General features: G+C 41.7%; 2 protein-coding genes across 4 annotated transcripts in view; both read right to left on the bottom strand.

Annotated features, from left to right (window-relative positions):
• chd5 (chromodomain helicase DNA binding protein 5) overlaps positions 1 to 15,870 on the bottom strand; it is a 40,259-nt gene extending 24,389 nt beyond the window's left edge. For 2 of the 3 annotated variants that reach the window (XM_038697715.1, XM_038697717.1), the window contains exons 1-8: positions 15,363 to 15,869; positions 7,895 to 8,043; positions 3,184 to 3,402; positions 1,941 to 2,059; positions 1,128 to 1,369; positions 916 to 1,028; positions 612 to 738; positions 115 to 281 (exon numbers count right to left, since the gene is read on the bottom strand). In XM_038697715.1, coding sequence (XP_038553643.1) covers positions 115 to 281; positions 612 to 738; positions 916 to 1,028; positions 1,128 to 1,369; positions 1,941 to 2,059; positions 3,184 to 3,402; positions 7,895 to 8,043; positions 15,363 to 15,429 — 1,203 coding nt within the window. In that variant the 5' untranslated portion in view covers positions 15,430 to 15,869. Of the gene's footprint in view, positions 1 to 114; positions 282 to 611; positions 739 to 915; positions 1,029 to 1,127; positions 1,370 to 1,940; positions 2,060 to 3,183; positions 3,403 to 7,894; positions 8,044 to 15,362 lie in introns of all 3 variants that reach the window. The other variant, XM_038697716.1, reaches the window with a different exon arrangement.
• An 813-nt stretch (positions 15,871 to 16,683) lies between these two features.
• On the bottom strand, positions 16,684 to 19,995 carry rpl22 (ribosomal protein L22). Its single transcript, XM_038696303.1, has 4 exons — positions 19,890 to 19,995; positions 19,392 to 19,502; positions 18,973 to 19,097; positions 16,684 to 16,871 (listed from the first exon to the last, which is right to left on the bottom strand). Exons 1-4 carry the CDS (start codon positions 19,899 to 19,901, stop codon positions 16,727 to 16,729), a joined length of 393 nt encoding a protein of 130 aa, XP_038552231.1. The 5' UTR covers positions 19,902 to 19,995; the 3' UTR covers positions 16,684 to 16,726.
• Between the last annotated feature and the right edge of the window lie 47 nt (positions 19,996 to 20,042).

Raw genomic sequence — 20,042 nt, 5'->3', positions numbered from 1 at the left:
TTGACTTCTTCCCTCTCTAATTTTGAGTTTCTTGTCCTCCTTTACCGGGCTGTTAGCAAACATAAAAATATAACACTTTACAAATGTATTTATATATGAAACTAATCTACTCACGCAGTGTGGACAGCTCCATTTGCCCTCGGGGGCCTTCTCCAGTTCAGGATCCAGGCAGACCAGGTGGTACGCTCTGGGACAGGTGTCACACAAGATGATCTCACCACCCTGCTGGCAAACCTCACAGTAGTCCTGGTGGTCTGTCTCATAACCATCACCGTCTTCCTCTGGAGAGGATGCAGGAAGAGGTGAACATGGGCAATTCCCACATACAGGCATTAACTTGAATGCAGCTGTTAACAGCAGTATAAACAGTTTACACATTACAGTGAGCGGGCTCTAACTGTGAATGAAACTCCATGATTGTGAGGGCAATAGCTGCTGAGAAAGAGCATCTGCCTCCAGAAAAGATTCCCAAAACAAATAAAGCTTAAAAAAATACATTTTAATTTCCTCGTTACCCATAATCAAACAGTCTGCTTCTGTGGGATTTCTGCGGGATTTTGGAGGGAAAAAAACACTCCACAGAGCATGGTGAGTGTAGACAGTAAACATACTTTTCCTTTTTTTCCGCCCACGTCGGGCCTTTTTCTTGGTGGCGGCCCCCGAGGTATCAGAAAGCACAGAGGCACTGTGGATGCTGATGTCATCAAAGTCTGACTCCTCCAGGAAGTCCTCCTCACTCTGGAAAAGCACACACACACACAAACTGAAGAGCTACACAAAGAATTCAAATAAACCATCTTTCAAAGTAAGCGCAGTAAACAGTCTGGTCACTTTGATGCCACTGAAAACACAGAGTAGCGGAGAAACTCAGAGGATGAATGAGGATGAAGAAAATGGTCCTGGAAAAAGACATACCGAGGATGCTTTCTTCTTCTTCCCACTTTGGCCTGACTTTGATTTGGTCTTCTTCGGCTTGGGTTTCTTCTTCACCTCCTTCACAGTCTTGCTTCTCTTTCTAACTCCAGGTCCTAAGAAAAACAAATGGTGACATCAGACGCGTTAAACGAGTTGTATTCTCGCTATAATTTCTAAAAATATGTGTTCTGTCACGATTCACTAGGCCTTACCCTTTCCCTCTTTGGTTTTGGCTTTTTTGATTGGCCCCAGCTGAGAGCACGGCTGGCTGCCGCTGACAGCCGTTGGCTGTGCTACGGTAACCGTTTCCACTGCGGCAGCCACAGCGGCGGCCACAGCGGTGGCAGATGCGCCTTTGAACGGGTTGTTGGCACTGAACTCCCGCCACTTGGCCCCTAGCACTGTCATCATCTTTGACATGGGAATCTTCGGGTTCTTCTTGGCAATGAGAGGCCTGAGTAAAACCAGGGGGAGAGGAGACAGCAACGGCAGCTTTATTATGTCACACTTCATTCCTGTTGACGTAATTTCTAGTTCCCCTCAGCACTGGAAGCAATTGGGTCTTGCTTTGCTGACACCCCAGTGCCCCTTAAGTTTTGTTCTCCCTGCTTTGCTGTGTGTATGTCATGTTTGTGATTTGTCAGGCAACAGCTTGAGGTTTGGCACGCTGGCCTGTGAAAGATAGTGGGTCAGAGCACTGAGTCCCAGAGCCTCCCGGCTGTCACAGGCATCCAGTAAGCAGCTGACTACTCACAGGGGGCACTGCAGGGGCTCATGCTCCACTTTGTCGGAGCAGAGGTTTAGCCGAGCCAGACAGCCCCAGGTGAGACAGACTCTTTATACCAACAGCCAAGCTTTCTAGCTCAAACAAAAAGAGCAGTGTTGACTCGTCACACCATGCTCCGGTCTCACTGTGGAGTTTTTGTTGGATGTGCCAGCGAGGGTCTCTGACAACCCACAGACACAGAAACAGAACAGAGCAGTTAACATAGGAAGATAATCCAGATACAAAATTAGGTGCTTGCCTGAGAAACTGGCTGAAAGCCTTATAGTTAGTGATGGTTTTATAATCATCCTCTGTGAAGCCATATTGGACGTCTTCGAGACCCCACTCTTGCATCAACTGGCTGGATGACTTGGGTTCCTGGGAAATACAGATGGGAAAGATCACAATTGATATGTAAAATAAGGTTGAATAAATAAAAAGAAATTAATGTATAAAAATAAATCATATTCCTTATTTTAAATAATAATACAAATATACTATTCTTGAATTTTAGGTCTTCGAAATGACTTTCTTGAAGTTTTCAAGGATTTATTACATTGTTGGACTGCAAGATTACTTAGAAGGTAGTGAGTCATCATATTTTCCAAGTCCTCTTTCAGTCAAAAAACAGTTTTTCTTCTTGTCCCTTGACTATGATGTTTGAGCTTCAGTGTGCAGAATGATGTACTGTATGTGCAGAGCTTAACACTAGAAGGCTGTTTCCACATTCAGCTACTGAATGCTCACCATAGATCTCTGTTAACCATGTGGATGTGACATAGAAACTAGTTTAACTAGCCAATCATGGTCCACTATTCAAGCCTCCAGTACACATATACTGAAAATGAATGTTTAATTGGAGTAAGAGACATCTTCTGTTTAGCAGATAATTTTTTTCAAAATTAATGTTTGCATTTTCATAGATTCTGGATATATCAATGAGGGAGAAGAAGCAGATGTAATTTTAACCATACAAGACACAAAGAAATTTAGAATATGACCACAATGAAAAGATAATATATATAATTATATAATATAAATCTTATCTATTGTAACTTTTCATAGTACTATTACTCAATAAATGTTCAATATATAGTAGTGCTAGCATACCACAAGCTGGACAGTGGGTGAGAAAAGGTTCAATATTATTATCATTTGAATTAAAAATGAATTAATTCATGAATCATGAATTTGATCATTAGTGAATCATCATTTGCCGCCTCTAAACACCCATCCTGTCTCAATCTGTACTGCTGTGTTCATCTCTGTTCATCTACACATAAGATTTCTCTTTTTAGCCAGGCTTATTATTAATTTTCTGCTTGCTGTGCTTCTGTCAAATGTCCCTGGGGTATGTGAAAAGCACTTCAAATCCAACTTATTATTATTAGATTATCATAATATGATAAATTTAATGTGACTTCACTTCACTTAAAATACAAAAACCAGTAGAATACAGGGTGTGATCTGTGACAGCCTCATGGACCTTGACTCAGACTTACTTTCATGTTTCCGTCATCGTCGTCATCATCGTCATCTTCCTCATCTCTCTTCTTCTTCCTGGGCTTCTTTTCTTTCTTCTCCTTCGGTTTCTTCTTCTTCTTTTTGGTTGGGCCGTACATGCTGCTCTCACTCTCAGAACCTATTTCTGGACATCCCCGTTCCTCCTCCACCTCTGAGGTCTCCTCCAGGTCGCTGTCAACTCTTGCCTGGATTCCTCCCTAAGGCGTTTGACAAGGACACACAAACATTTTGTATACATATAAATAAATGCACAATATTGGTCAGTAGCAGGACATGAGCATATGTCAGGTTCAGATGGCTTTTACTGATTGCTCTGATGTAGAAATTACATCTTCTCAAAACTTAAACTATATTTGTGAGTGAAATTCCACCCAAGCAACCTTCACAGTTCTTTGACATACTCAAGATCTCCTGCCAAACAGCTCTTTTTATAAATGTAAACAAGTATGATCTGATTGGAATCTTGCTTTCGCCCCATATCTCATTGTGACTGACTAAACTGGCATAAAAGCCAGATTATTGGGTCACAACTGAATTCAGTGTCTGAATTTTACCACTGACACAATAAACGACATCTATCTCCAGTTAAGAGGTATCTTCTGAGACAGAATTTCAATTCTACTGATAAAAAGGGGGAATAATTAAAATATGAAACTGAATGATTGGGCAAATAATCATGGTGTTTATTTTGCCAGGGTAAGAGATTACAGCTCCCACAGTGGCCACCCACGCGAAAAATATATGCAGCCAGTGTACTATAAAGCACTTTGGATAAAAGCTTCTTCTTGATGGCATTTGCATAAATTAAATTACATCATTCCAAAGTGTCACTGCGCTACAAATGTTATAATTCTTCTGCTTGCGATGAAACTTGTAAACTATTACATTACAAGCCAACAGTTAGCAGTGAGCTGACAAGGAGTCAAGTCAGAAGCACGTTCACCTCTTATACATGCATCGACTGCATCGACCAAGAAACAAAGAGCATTTCAGGCGGCACAGCCAATCACCGCTCAGAACTGCCTGGCTAATATGAGACATCTGGAAGGCTATATGGATTTAACAGTTAACAGGTGTTGTTTGTGTGATCAAGAGGGTTGCATATGAACAAATTCATGTGTTCATGATTGTGTGTGTGTGTGCGTGTGTGTGTGAAAGAGGGAGAGGGAAAGTATCTGGTGTTTCTCTCATAATGCATCTCTCACCTAATCATTTGTGTACTATGTGTGTGTGCATGTGTGCATTTTTGTGTATTTGTTTGTGAATGGGTGTGTTTGTCTTGCCTTAAAGAATCATTTTTGTGTTTGTGTGTTTGTGTGTGGGGGGGTATTTTCTCTTTTTTGTGTGTGTTTCTTTCCCTTGAGTGTATGAATTTGTGTATGCCTTTGTATAGGTACATGTACAATATGTGGCATTCTGTGCGTGAACATGTGTGTGCACATGCTATAGAGTGAATTTGTGCACAGCAGCTTTGTGTTCTGCTCGCTGCCTGTTGCTCAGCAGGCCTGTGTAGATCCATGGAGAGACTTACAGGCGTTTTGCTCTGTAGCGCAGTGGAAAGGCTCACGTTGCCGCAGCGCCCGCCAACCCTACCAGCAGCCTGGCTGTGTTGCCATGGTGACCAAATTTGAGCAGTGTCTGGCACTAGCTCTCTCTCTCTCTTTCTCTCGCTCACTCTCACTCTCCTCCTAGTTTTCACTCTCTCTTTCTCATAGCTCACCCAACTGCAAGCCTTCCTTTTTTCTCACTTTCTCTCTTTTGCATCCCCCATTACTTTTTCGCTCTCTCTCTCTTAACAACTCCCCCTTTCTTTTTCTCTGTCACTCTTTCTTTCAATCCTGCCACTCGCCACCCCACCCCCCCCCGACACGCACTCTATCACAGTGGCAGCCAATGGAACGACGCCATCCAATCAGATGCGTTTGCATAACGAGCTTGTTATGCAGAGGCCTGTGGTTGCAGAGCACCCGTCTAGACAAATCTCATTTATGCATAAGAAGAAGAAGAAGAAGAAGAAGAGAGAGAGAGTAAATGGAAGATTGTGGATGGGGGATGGGAGTGGGGGTGGAGATGGAGATGGAGGAGGGAAATGCAAAGAAGCAGAACCACAGTGGAGAGCAACTGCAAAGACAAGGTGGAACTGTGCAACAACCTCACCGTGGCCCAGAGTTCAATGTTACACACACATCAGAGGACCAATGAGGACACTGTCAGCAACAAAGAGGGTGTCTCTGCTTTCAGAGGGAGGAAAATCAGATAAGCGCTGATAACGTAATCAAATTAGATGCTTCCCCATAATGGCTCTGCCTTAGGGAGATTGCAGAGGATGCCACAGAAAATATCAAATGAGCGACGACGTGGATATTCAATAAAATCCAGTTTAACAAGAAAAAATCCCGCTGTAAAAACATTTCATGGTTCCAAAACAACAGCCTCTTCTTTTCAGAAATCAGTAACAGCTCGCTGTTGACTCACAATCCCTTAGAGGATACTGAACTTATAAAAACTAGTCAGAAGCACATCTCAAACCAACTGTATTTCAGCAAAATACAAGCAGCTCCCTCACTGCTTCATGGATGTTTTATGGCACCCAAACTGCAGCCTCTTCTTTAGCCAATAAAATGAACTGCCTTCTATAAACTCAGATTCATTTCCATTCATGTGTACATAGTTCCTTTGTTTCACTGCAGATGAGAGAAAGAAGGCAGGTACTTCTCTCCATGGCTACATTTCTCCCACCAGTAGCTTTGACCTGAGACTGGGATGTGCCACTGACAGTCTCTGACCCCAATTGACTTTTGGCCCCTGTCTGACACCAACCTTCAGCAAGTGATTGGAAGTGAATTACAGCAGCTGCGGATCCTCAGTGGGAGGGCATGAGAGAAAGAAGTAATACAGCAGGTGGAAAGAAAGAAAACATTTAGAGTTCCTATGACGCAAAGGCAGCAACAAAAGCAGCAGCACGATCAAGGCAAAGTGAGGTGATGTGTGTGAGAGAGGAGAGGGAAGAAAGAGGAGAATACAGAGCAGAGTCTGTGTGTGTGTGTGTGTGTGAGAAAGAGAGAGAGAGCAGAGTGTCAGAGGGAGTCCCCCCCTCATTAGCTAAGTGAGACCCAGAGCTCAGTGTTTACCACAGGCAGCCAAAGGGCCGGGTGGCAGCCTGGCCAGCCAAGTTCCTCACAGCACTGCTGGCATCTCAAGCCAGCAGAGGGGAACATCCTGGCTATGTCACTGACACTGTTAAAGCCATCACCAACACAGGCGGGAAATACGGTGCACTGGGAATACAGTAAATTCCTGTAATCATGGAATAAAAAATTCTTAAGGCTTCTGAGTGGCTAAATTATCAGGAAAAATAAAGGTAGATGAGACTTCTCTGGTGATGAGAGAGCTCACTTTACAAGATGCTTTGTTTGTCAAATTCCCATTAATGTGTAATGTAGTAAAGTATTACACTAGTGGTGTAGTGATAAACCTGCTGACATCTATCTTTTAGCTCATTGTCTTTGTTTTCTGGTGTTACACCAAATTCTGAGACTCCTCGAATTCTGTGAGCTCATTAAGAATTTTTGTCTTGACAAGATGTCAAAGAAAGTCACTTTGGCTTTGGGGTCAGGGCTTAAGTTAAGTTATGCTAAGAAGTTGCAGACACAATTGGCTGATAGGTAGGGTAGGGTAGGACTAATCTCTTGGGTTCACATTAAGGCAAGGAAACACAAATTGATGGGAAATAGACTTCAACACAATAATAATGTTCACAGAATATATGTAACACCGGCCTACTAATCTCTATAAACAGATATATGAATGCAGAATCTGTAGGCGAGGGACAAGATTTTGGTATTGGAAGCATTCTAGTTTCCTTTTGTAGTCCATTTGACCAATCACATTTGAGCGGCCTTTGGTTGCGTACAGGTAAACAGTCTGTGGGGAGCACAAAAGAGGCGGAATGCATTGGCTGAAATACGATCTCAGAACCCATCAGCTATCGTCTGACCCTAGAGGTAGCTTGTTATTAATTTAATGGGATTCAAATTGTCGTCAGATGCACCAGCCTACAAACTCTGCTATCATCAACCTCATTTCCAGCCGTTTTTATTTGTAAAAAAAAAGCTCTGATAAATCAACTGTACACAGCTTTACCTGGCAAACCAAACTTTTTAGCATTTACTGTAAACCCGTAATAAAAAAAAAAAAGTTTTTACAGCAAAAAGTCACATAGGCACGCTGTAAAAACTTTGTGTTTAGCTTATCTTAGTGATTAGTGATCTCACCATAACAAATCTGGTTAACTGTCAGTAGTGTTAATGCTGAGAGCAGCTCAAACCTCAGCTAAATGCTGGAGACTAAATGCTAGAGGAACTCGACTGTCTGTACCACTCTGTCCCAGCTCTGACTCCCTTTTCTAGCTTGGCACAAACATTGTAGGCTACTTGAGTGCAGCCCCAGCACCACAGGCACAAATCTACACTCTAAACTGGCCCTCGGAGCCCACAGCTTACATTGGCAATGACGGTGCCACTGCTGCCAACCTGAGACAGTCCACTGCCTCTCATTCAGATTACAGAGGCGGTCCAGCAGCCAAAACACACCTTTGATTCAATTGCAGAGACAGCAAAAGAGCAAAGCCTGCCAAGCTGTTGCGTTCGAGGTCATGACAGATGGTGTTGAGTGTGAATTACGTCTTACCTCCTTTTTCCTCTTCTTAACTTTGGGCATTTTCCCCTCTTTCATCTTTTTGGGCTTCTTCTTCTTTTGTTGTTTGAGAGAGTCATCAGAGAAGAAGCTGTCGAGGGGTGTGAGAGGAACAGCGTTGCGCTCCCCTTCGTCATCCTCATCTGGACACACAGAACAAAAAACATCTGCTTAGAAATACGATGTAGTATACTCTACAGAGTACTTAAGATAATACATTTGGAAATGTGGCTGATACTGAAAGGTTTGTCAACTCTACAGCCAATTCAACGTGTAATGAGGCTGAATCTTTCTATTGACGAATGCAGTTTGGCTTGTACACTGTAGTGCTGAAATCGTGACTTGATAAATCGTTTTTTCGATGGCCTGTAAATGAAGTGACAACTATTTTGATAATTATCTAATTGTTGAAGAAATTTAACAAAAAAGCCTCTGGCAAAATTGTGATGGGAACTGACAAAACAGCTCATCAAAAAGATAGGAAGAAAGATTAATTGATAATGAAAATAATCATTAGCTGCAGGCCTAGTATACTGTGAAAATAAAGTCAGATGAAAAGAATTGAAATGATGAGTCAATGCCAGACCAACAGGAGCATTTGGCAAAATAAACCTCATAATCACACATCATTGAGAGTGGATCAACTTTACCCGTCAAAGCACAAATAGATGGAGTGCCTGCTCTTCTGGTAAATGGGAACTCCCTGGAGAACCACTGAGGTATACTGAGCATATCTTCTGCCTTTAATGCTTGCTGGGACTAAAGCGACCTGCTGCTGGTTGTCAGCTGTAGTGTCTCAAAGCTGCTGTGTACAAACGTGCTGACTGCTGAGCGCAGCAGACTTCAGTGATGCCATAGTGGGTCACATAGTAGTAAGTAAGGAAGAGAGACAGTCCCAAACAATATAATATAAAGAGACACAGAGAAATACACACAGGATGCAACCTCCCCATAAAGGTCAATCTGATCTCGTTCTCTTTCTCCCTCTGTGTCCAACTGTCTTTCGGTCTCTTTCAGTCCATCTATCTGCGTGTCTCTGCATCTCATGCAGACAGACTGGAGGGCATGAAATATGCAGCACATGTATCAGAGTCAATCAGCCAACACTAGCCCTGCAGTCTACCACTCCCCTGGGTAGCTGGAGTGAGAGATTGGGGAGGAGGGATTCCTGTGTAGTAGACACACAAGCCTCATCAACCACTTATCCTCTATTTAGCAAAGCTAGCAGGAGGTACCCTGTGCACACACACATACAGTACATACACTTCAGTGATCTCAAAGCTTTAATCAGTGGCAATGTCAGGCTCATTGTGTTCCCTTTGACCACCAGATGAAATGTGTCCCTTCTTTGGTGCTAATTGGGGTTAACTTGTGATTTACATGCCCAATATTTTTAGTAATGCTGCTGACTGACATTTTTCACTGGTCGTAATCATCTTAAAATTTAATTTTCATGTAAAATGCAAGTAGTGCCTTTGAGCTGCAAATGCCTCTACTACAGCATTTACAGCACTAAAACTGATTACATTATTTGAAGGTTAATAGCTGATTAAAGTAGGACAACCACTGATGTATATTCAATGTCATAGAAGTTCTGGGATAGATTCTATGATGTCTCCATCTGTCTGTGTCTGTTTATCTATTTCATATTTTTGCCTTGTTTCCTCATTCTTTCCTTCTACCTCACACAGACACCCGCATGCTTATCTCTCCTTTATTTCTCTCTTTCTAAATACAGCCTTGAGTTTATGTATCCAGTATCTCAATCAGGGAGCTCTTTTATGTCTCAGATGTATGTAAGCCGCCTACCAAGCAAGTCATGATGGGAACGCAGTAAGCCTTACATCTCTCTTAGACGCACAGATGATGACACGGCTCAGATGCAGATGGAAACAGCTGTGGATTACAGATAGCACATCCAACCCATCACTCTGCACCTCTTTCTTTTTATGAGTGAACTATGGCTGACAGGTTGACCGCACATCACTGATTAGATACACCAGATGATGCTGGACTGTGTCCCTATGCGCTGCGTCTTGTACAATAAATCACTGTAACTTGACAGTGGTGGTGTGGTGTTACTGGTGTAGGTTTTAAAAGTTTATATGCACCTAATTCATTAGCCATGCTGGTGGTGTGGCTCTAGGGATGGCAACGTCAGTCCAACTCTTTGGTCCAGACTGAAATATCTCAACAACTACTGAATGGATTGTCAAGACATTTTGTACAGACATTCATGGTGCCCAGAGGATAATCCTAACTACCCGAAGCAGCCACCAGCTGGTCAAAGTTTTCACTTATCCTGCAAAATATGTCAGCATCTACTGGATGGACTGAACACTCATAGTTTCCAGAGGATGAATCCTAAAGACTTTGGTAAATCTCTGCCTGTTCCTCTAGTGCCATCATGAGGTTCACATTTGTAGTTTTGAGTGACATCTATCTCACATTAACTATTGGATGGATTGTCGTGAAATGTGGTAGAGACATTCATGCCCCCCATAAGATGAACTGTATTTGCTTTGGTGATCCTCTGACTGAGGTGGAGCAGGTGAACAGTTTCAGGTTCAGCATCACAGAGAACTTGACTTGGTCATCTCACATCTCCACACTTTACGCCTGTATTTTTTGAGGAAGATAAAGAAGGCTAAATTCCCACGCCACGTTCTTGTCAGCTATTACAGAGGAGAAATAGTAAGCATCCTGACTGGAAACATCACAAACTGGAGGGATCTGCAGCGGGCGATTAAAACTGCTCAGAAGATCATTGGTACCCATCTCCCGAGCATCAGTGATATCAGTGAGGTGAGGTGCCTACGCAGAGCCCAAAGGATACTAAAGGACAGCACCCACCCAGCCACAGCCTGTTCACCCTGCTGCCTTCTGGGAAGAGGGGGCATGAAGTTTCAGCTGCCACACCACCAGACTACAGAGCAGATTTTCCCCCCAAGCTATAAAACTTTTAAGCTCAAATTCATCCTCAGCACTGCTTCATAGTGTCCTCTACTATCACTGGTACATATATCATCATTGATTATAGTTAATTTCTGTATACCATTTTTATTATTGCTCCTGTATTAATGTATATTGTCTGCTATGTAGCAGAATATAACTTGTTATATTGTGACAAAATAAATCTACCTACCTAACGACCTACCTACTTTACATTTACCTACTAATTAGGAAAATGCTTATAATTTGCCAAAATCTTGCCAATTGTGACCAATTACCTGTAAAACTAATCCCACCATCTACAGCTGTACTTTGTGTTTAGTGCTAATTAGCAAATGTTAGCATGCTAACACGTTAAACTAAGATGGTGAACAAATGCTTACCATCAGCATTGTCATCATGAGCATGTTAGCATGCTGATTTTAGTATATTGCTCAAAGCACAGCTATGTCTGAAGTACAGCCGCACAGCTTCAATAGACTTGTGAAAAAACTCTCAAAAAAGTCTCAATTGTCTCAGTAATTCATCGCATTTATAGGCAGAAGGTGTGACAACAATGCAACTGAACTGAAAAAAGGTTGAAAAAAAAGATGTCTGTGTTTAACACCTGCATTGCCATATAAGCTAAAACCTGCCTACAGTAAATGACCTGTCAAGTCCCCAAAGGGAAAGCCATCAGGGGAATGATAATCGTTCTGCTTGGTGAATGGACCAGGCTGTACCAGGTGTTGGAAGGGGGGAGGAGGTCGCCCAGTCATGTGGCACAGGGAGGTCTGGCACCACATTCTGTTAGAAAGAGGACCAAAGCTCTACTTGGCAAACAATACTTCTGTATAGTGAGGACGGATGGCACAGACACAGTTCTGACCTTCCTGCAAGGGCTTGGCCACAGGACTGACCCATTAGAAGGGAGATTCATGAGCGACTCCCAAGTGACGAAGCTAGAGTTTACTGGAAAACACATTAGCCCTTTCACTGTTGGCCCCCGTGTGGAAATGCCCACTTAATGTTGCCCAGCATTGCTTGCCACAAAGGAGGAAAAACAGAGTCATAGGTTATCCTCTATTCATTAATTAGGTGCTTATAGCTGAGAACTCAAACACCTTCAGACAAAGACATCCAGAGACTATCATTAGAAAATCATCAATCATCAAAGTGATGGAAGGATAATATCCAAAAAGCACAATTAAAATAATATATATATTAGAGACATGACATGATTAAAATATGTGCAATATAAAGCAGATATCAAACAGACTGGAATGGTGCACTGTTCATCTGCAAATACACATTTAAAAACAGCATCTTTCATGCACAGGCTTTGTGCACGTGCAGCAGGAAAAAATGGTGTCAACTTTCACAGTGAGGGATCCAAAAATAGACCTCTTTCCAATTGGGGATAACATTTGTAGGCACACAAAAGCCCATGATAATCTTTCAATTTTAGGGGAGAACAAAACAATTAAAACAGAAAACACAATGGAACAATCTGTGACAGTGTAAGCACCCGGAGTGAAACAAAGGGAATTAGGACACTTTATGTGCTACAACAAATAAAGGCTGTGATAGGATAGCATGTAAGGGGCTGAAGTCCCCCTAGGACGTGCTTCTACATAGTTGCATTTTAATTGCATGGAAGCATCTTGATGCCGGGAAAAATCTGACCGGGATTCCTGACCTTGTCTGTCACTCTGATGCCTGCTGATGGAGGTCGTAAACTGTCTCAAAACTGCTTTCTGTATCAGCAGCATAACAATGGATTTGCAGCACTTTGTCATTGTCAGTGAAATGACCACTTTTTTTTTTTAAACAGCAAAGATGTAAACCACTGTTACTGAAAGCTGTGAATATCTTTATCAATTCATTACGACACAATAAAAATAAATGATCATGTCGTTAGCTTAAAAATGGCAGGTCAACTGATTTTGAACACATTTGCCTTTCACTATAATATAACATTCTTCGCCTACATAGTGTATCATATCAAAGGGACTTCGTAAGTCAGTCTTATAGAGTCCCTTTGATATGTTTATTGCCAACAACATAAAAATACAAAATTATATCAAGGCAGACAGAAAGTAATTCTGACTGACACATGAAAATGTTTAGATTTTTCTAACTGGATTACTACTCACATATCTTCACTCACATGCCATAATCAATTGCACCTTTCCTTTCTCATACATGTTTAACCAACTACTGGGTTATTGGGGACACGCATCAGTGCTTGTGTTCTCCCTGAGGCTATGGCTGGCAGTCATAGATGATGCCTCAACTGCTCAACACTCCTCTCTGTTTCTCCCCTTCCCTCTCTATGCCTGTCTTTTCTCCTCCTACTGCACACCTTTTAAATGCAAGCCTGCTGGTATTAATCTAGCTTTTCAAAAATATTGTGTATATTACAGGGGAACAATGTGTTGGTTTATACGCAAGGCATCATCACAAATAATGCTTTGTGTGCTTTGCTCCACAAGGCTCACAACATGTGATTTTTCTAAAACCTGTTTTTTAGTAGAAAATCATAGTAAATAATGATGAGCCGATGATTTAAGCCGTACTGCGATTAACGTTTCCCCTTTGTTCTGACAGTGGTGCAAAATAAGCCAGCTTTTGAGATTCAAGACTTCTATAACAGGCATGAAAAATGAGCAAGAAACGCACCATGGCAACCATGTTATGTGAAATGTATTCATTAACTGTCATCATTTTCTCACTAAATGTTCCTTGTTCCTTTTTTAGAGATAGCCTATGTATGTTACTTTTTCTCAAACCAGAGAATACCTTCATTTTGACCAAAATCTTGGACCAACTCCTCTCTTACGTAGTTTTGTGTAACACATCACTCAGCAGCAATTAACAAGATGCAGGCCTATGGCTGGAGACAACACTGCATTGGATTTTTACACTCTCAACTTTCCTATCATACTCAGTCTATTGCTATAACCATTCACCTTTCCCACACTGTGATGTGAAAGGAAAGAAAAGGGCAAAGCAGCATCTTTTCAGTCTTGCCCCTGACATGAGACCATCAAATCATCTGGTGCTCAGAGTGAGCTGCACGAAAAGAAAAATATATATAAATCTATTGACTCCAGTGGCCAAACTGACACCATGGTATAAAGATGCCTGGCTACTCTGCCCAGTAGAATTCAATTCTGGGGCACTTCACCACCTCAGCCCCTGACCCACTGGACCAGGAACAGACCTGTGGCAATTAGGGATTTGGTGTGATCTGGCTGCCACCGACATTCCTGTTAGCTGTTTATGTACACGACATAGCCATGACAGCTATACCCTATAGCTTACCCCACCACTGGTTTATCTAATGACCAGAGGAAGTGTAGTCATGATGCAACATTTAAATCTTATACAATTAAAACAGAATTTTAGTCAAGTGTTTAGTTAACTTAACACTATGACCAGGGTTTCCCTAACTGATCACCTGCTTTATCTGTTTAACCAATTGTTAGGACAGATTATCATTAGTGCATAGAACATGAAGATTGACAAACTTAACAGCCAAAAGAAAACAAAATGACAATCATTTGGCAAGTGGCTTCTTGTATGCAGCTCATGAATCTGAATCTGAATTAATTAGGGCATCTTGACATCCCCTGTGCCTTGATTGGTTTTAAACATTTTAAGTAGTGGAACTGCCATTAGTACTACAGTTGGTTCATTGCCAGTTGTGTTGCCAGAGTCGCTGACAGATTCATTTTACAGCCACAAGAAATAGTGCACAGATTTGGCTTGCCTGAAACCTCCATGTGAACTGAATGAGCTGCTTGTCAATAATGTGGGTTACAGTTCATTTCAGTTAGTGCACGACCTAGAGCTGAAGGGATGTTGGTGACTTAACCGTGGTCATCAACAGTGCACAGGACCATGGTAAAGGCACCAGGGGCACTTGATAAGGACAGTTTCCTGTAGCCTACACGTGGCTTTCACACCTCTGCGGCCATGCAGTGCTAGAAAAACATTTAAAGTTGGAGCAGCCTCCTGATCACAAGTGGAAACAGCATCCCATCTTCTATTACAAAACGATCACGGATGTTGTCACTGTAGCCCATTTCTACTTAAAAGCACATGCACACATTAATTGAGAAGCATCACAGCAGAACCTGACACAGCACCGAATACCTGATCACGGTTTTTAAACAGCTCTCTAAATCAAACTTGTGTTTTTGGACTTAAGGTAAAGCCATTCACTTGTACACGCACGCAGCCTGTGAAAGAAAAAAAACAGCCTACAGATCCATGCAGCAGGCTTTTTCATCATGCCCCCAAATCAGGCTGGATGTGAGGACAGCCGGAGGCAAATCCAAAAAAACCCACCTTTAAGACACTAGGTCGTGCAAAAAATAATAGCATGACTCTGCTTATTGCACCCCCACCCCTCCTCCTCCTCCTCTCTGGTCTCAGGAACGCAGGACAAGCCCTTTTCCCCGCATTCAAGGCGTAACGGCGCAAAAATAATCTGAAGGACACCCCGCCTCCCCCTTTCCCTCACCTGGCATATCGTCTTCAAAATCCATGTCGTCTTGTCCCTCGTCTTCATTACTCAGGGACCCCGGCATCTTTATCTCATAGCCCCCAAACCCCCTTTTAGACTGAGAATACTGAAAGTTAACCCTCCAGACGCCGCAGCTCAGTCTCTTTCTTCACCCAAAAAGAAATGTATTCGTCGCTCAGTTTTTTAAAAAAAATGCAGTGAATCTGGGGCACGCTATCTCTGTCCAGGAGTGAAAAATATAAAATAACATTTACATTTTTTTCTACTGATCTCTATCCAGGTCTCCCAGTCTGAAAAATAAGAAAGACAAAAATGGAACACACATGCCCAGATTGTGACGTCTGGTCTGTTGCCATGACGATACATCCCATAATTTCACCCACAACTAGTTAGTCATGCCTTCCTAGTTACCACTTTAACTAGTAGTGTGCAAAAAAAAAAAAAAAAAAACACCGTGCGGCATCGCCATGTGCCGCTAATAGTCGGATCCACTCCCGCGCCTGTCGCCTTCCCATTTCCTTTTGGAAGTCCGGAGAATTGAGGCAGAAACTTCTTCTCACACAGCTGTTCATGCACAAGCTTTGCTCTAATTACGAAGCCATGCTGTAAATGGGAAATAACATTTATTTCTCCTGAAGGGAAAATGTTTGTCAATTAATATTTTTGGGGGTCTAATTGAATTAATGCCATAGGGACGACCTGTCTCAAAATATGTGGCTTCATTTTGCAAACTTCCACTCCCCCCCCCCACCCCAAGACAACAACCCGATGACTGCATGCTGTGAGAGAAGTCCTGACTGCCAGTGGTCTAACAGTTGTCAAGGTTACCACAGCTGTAACACAAGATACCCCGCAGAGAGCTCACTGGAGACAGCACGTGAGTTTCAACTTCACTTCATGTCAGAAATACACAAGAGCTGGAAGTGTCCCGACTGCACATGCTGCAATGGTGCTTTTTCACTGTGGTCATTTTCCAATTACTTATAATCAGTATAATTGTTGTTTATCATACGTTTTTCTCTATTAACAAAATGCACCTATGTATACTTTTACATTTTGTTCATTAAATTAGCTTTGACACAGATTTCTGTACATATGGCACCAAAGGAAAATAACGTTTTCTCATTGATGATCAATTCATGTAAATGTACCAAAGAAGACAAATTTAAATACTCTTAATGGCCAGTTTTAATTATGCATCAAAAATTATTTTCTAAAAACACATTCATCTGGTATGTACTGTGCATAAGCAACTGTGCTGTGTAATGCAAAGAAAAAACAATTAAAGCTTAATAAAAAAAATAATAAAAAAGACAGATTTTCTTTCCTCATTTGAAATTTTATTAAAAGTGGTGTCAGATTTAATCTTCATCCTCCTCCTCCTCTTCGTCCTGGTTGATCTGGAAGTAGCGCAACTCATAGCTCTCCTTGGTGTTGGCCACGACCCGCAGCCAGTCCCTGAGGTTGTTCTTTTTCAGATACTTCTTGGTAAGATACTTCAAGTACCTGACAGAGACGAGGAGAATGGAGAAAACATTACAGAAAAATCTGTCAAAAATAGGTCATACATAGATTATCCCTATAATTCAGCTACCAAAGTGTGGACTGCTAGCTGGAGAGGTGCCAGTTCACCTCCTGGGCACTGCCGCTCTGCCATATTGCAGGGCATGTGTAAAATGTATGTAATACCAGAGTGTAAAAAACTGACTTTCCGTTAGAGGGATTAATAAAGTTGTATTCTTTTCTATTCACTTTGACTCTACACCAGAGTTTGCAGGGATAAGGCTGATAATAACATGCAATAATATGCATTTAGCCATAATGCAATAAAATCCTAATTTAATTACAAAATTGGGTAAAGCAAGTTTTTTGTATTATGGATTATTAACTGGCCTGAAATGACATACAGGTCAATTCAAATAAGAAAAGCTGTTTCCAGATCTGGGGTTCTCAGGACTTATTACCTTCAAGCACACGGATTAAGCAAGTATTGTTTGTCACTTGCAGATATGCAGTGTATGTATAATTGAATCAATCTGAGCATAATATGGCAGACCTACTTTACACAGATTAATTACAGTGGAAATAATAGTAACACCTCAGTCATAATATTAAGAGCTCCAATTAAGAAAGATAGTGTTAGAGTCACCCTCTGGTGGTGGTGTTCCTAGCTCAGACTGAAATAGTCGTCATGCACCTGTTTATTCTTGTCAATTCTTTGAATTAGTTTATGCAGATCATCTTGACTTCTCTTCGTATATGTTTTAACTTAGCCAGTGCACTGACTGTTACAGTAGTAGACTTTTACCCACTTAACCTTTGCAGTATATACACAGAATGAGTTAAAATGGACTTTGTTGGTGGTACTCGAAGTGTTGAAATACAAATAAGTTGCTCAACAGCAACATCTCTTTGCTGATGAAATTGAGACAAAAACATTTTGACACCTCAGTGCTTTGATTTCAGGGGGTCATTTATATGTTCCTCCTGTGTCCCCTAGATATACATGACACATACTGGGAACATGACAATGACCCCCAGTTCTAGGGTTAGAAGCACAGGAACCTGCGAACATAGATACACTCCTGATTTCAGGGCCCTGTTATTGTGCATGCTGGCTCACTGTCACAGCTTAGCTGGGACAACTGAACAGAACCATGCTTTTCCTGCTATATCAAGTCAGTCTGCTGTAAATAAGGCTTTTTAAAATTTTATTTTGTTGTTTGTTACTGTTCCTTCAATAGAGTAGTTCCTGATGGAAAACAAAATCCCACTTATTGTATTGGGCTGGTGGCACAAGCCTCTGCAGAAAAGATTTGTACAAATAAAGCCCCACTGACTGCACAGCTAGATACCACTATGAAGTCCACAAATTATCCCAATCTCCCATTTCCACAAGCTAAAAGTAAAAGATTAAATGGAAAAGACAGAAATATCTGAGATACAGTATTTTCTGCCCATCCCAAAGTGTATGAAAGTAGATAAACTTAAGTTTCCCCAAGGGTAATTAGCTGTTTTTTTCTCCCTCACCACATCAAGCTGGTGTGTGGTGAGCGTTCTGGTGCAAAATGGCTGCCGTGCATCACCCAAGTTGGTGCTACACATTGGTGGTGGTTGAGGGTAGATTCCCACCCCTTTCCTCTGAAGCGCTCCATTATTATTATTATTATTATATTAGTATCAGGTGTACCTCACAGTCCTTAGGCATTTAATGCCTGAACCACAGGCAAAACCACACTTATTCTATCAATGCTGAAACTCAAAACAGTTTGCTTCGTGCATTAGAAAGGAACCTTTAACCATTCTTCATCACATCTGTGGTAAAGGCAAAACTGAAGAAAAGTAGATGATGTTAAGTAATTTTTTTTAAACATGTTTTTCAGGCTTAGTTCTCAACCTCTCACACACAGCTTCCATTTAGTGGTAAACCACAAACTTTTACAGGCAACATTTGAAGTCTCCAAGAGTGAGTAATAAGAAGACACATTTCAGGCGGAGTACGACTACGACTTGCAAAAACACCATATCAAATTAGATAGGTTTATGTATAGTGACATTTTGTCACCGGTTATTACTTGACTGATAAGAGTCGCATTGTGTTTAGTACCTCTTTGAGAAGGGAACTTCAGAGTTGACCGAGATTTTACTCTTGCTCCTTTCAATAGACACCACACCACCGCCAAGGTTTCCAGCTTTGCCGTTCACCTTGATGCGCTCCTGCAGGAACTGTTCCTGTTAAGTGTAAGGTCACAGCAGGTCACACACAGCAGCCTTAATTTCATTTCAAAAGGTGTCAGATGTACAGGTAAAAACTCTTCCAAGTACTGACAGGTGACACATTGTTAGTTTCTATTAAAACCACACTGGATTATGTCTTTCTTTCTACTGTGAACTGACAGCAACCATCAAATACAGTGACTCGGGATTGATCCCACTGATATGACAGCAGTGTTTGACACTCAGTGCTCTTGACTGACAGTGTTGCACGCTGTTTAACACACAAGGTGTCTGAACTGGTCTACTCACAAAGTTTGCAGCATCCATGATGCCATCCTCTACAGGGTGAGTGCAGTCCAGGGTAAACTTCAGGATCTGCTTCTTCCTCTTCCCACCCTGCTTCTTGACCACCTGCTTTTTCTAGCACAGACATTGAGAGGGTTCAAAAACTCATACAGACAACCATCGCCACATAATGTAACTTAAAAAACTGTTATTGTAACACAGGCGAAATAAAATTGCCAATTATGTCGAAATATCATAAGTGATAAGCTGTTTTTTCTGTACTTCACATAAAACTTCACTCCTGATGTTCCCCGATGACTACTGCTAGCTATCGTTAGCATTCTCGTTAGCAGTTAGCCCAACGTGGTGTTAGACGACACAGTAAACAAAGCTAAATAAAAAGGCTAAACCATCCGTGGCTCCTCTGTTGCTGTACACTAGAGATTTACGCTTCTACGAATGCGAAAGACAAGTTAAAACACATCGTCTGTATGTAGTTTATTTGATCGTTTCACTACTCACAATCGGGGCCATGGCTACGAATTTCAGCAAAAAGGAAGGAGAAAAGGCTGCGCAGGAAGTATAAAACCCGGCCGCAAAATCGATCGCATCGATTTATCTGGCATTGATTAAGCGGTTTGTGGATTCATTTGTACTGTTTATAATTACGACCCA

The sequence above is a fragment of the Micropterus salmoides genome, unplaced genomic scaffold, assembly GCF_014851395.1.
Source record: "Micropterus salmoides isolate LMB-PRFRI ecotype aquatic unplaced genomic scaffold, ASM1485139v1 Ms_hic_scaffold_4, whole genome shotgun sequence".
NCBI lineage: Eukaryota > Metazoa > Chordata > Actinopteri > Centrarchiformes > Centrarchidae > Micropterus > Micropterus salmoides.
This window is presented reverse-complemented; position numbering and strand designations above follow the sequence as displayed.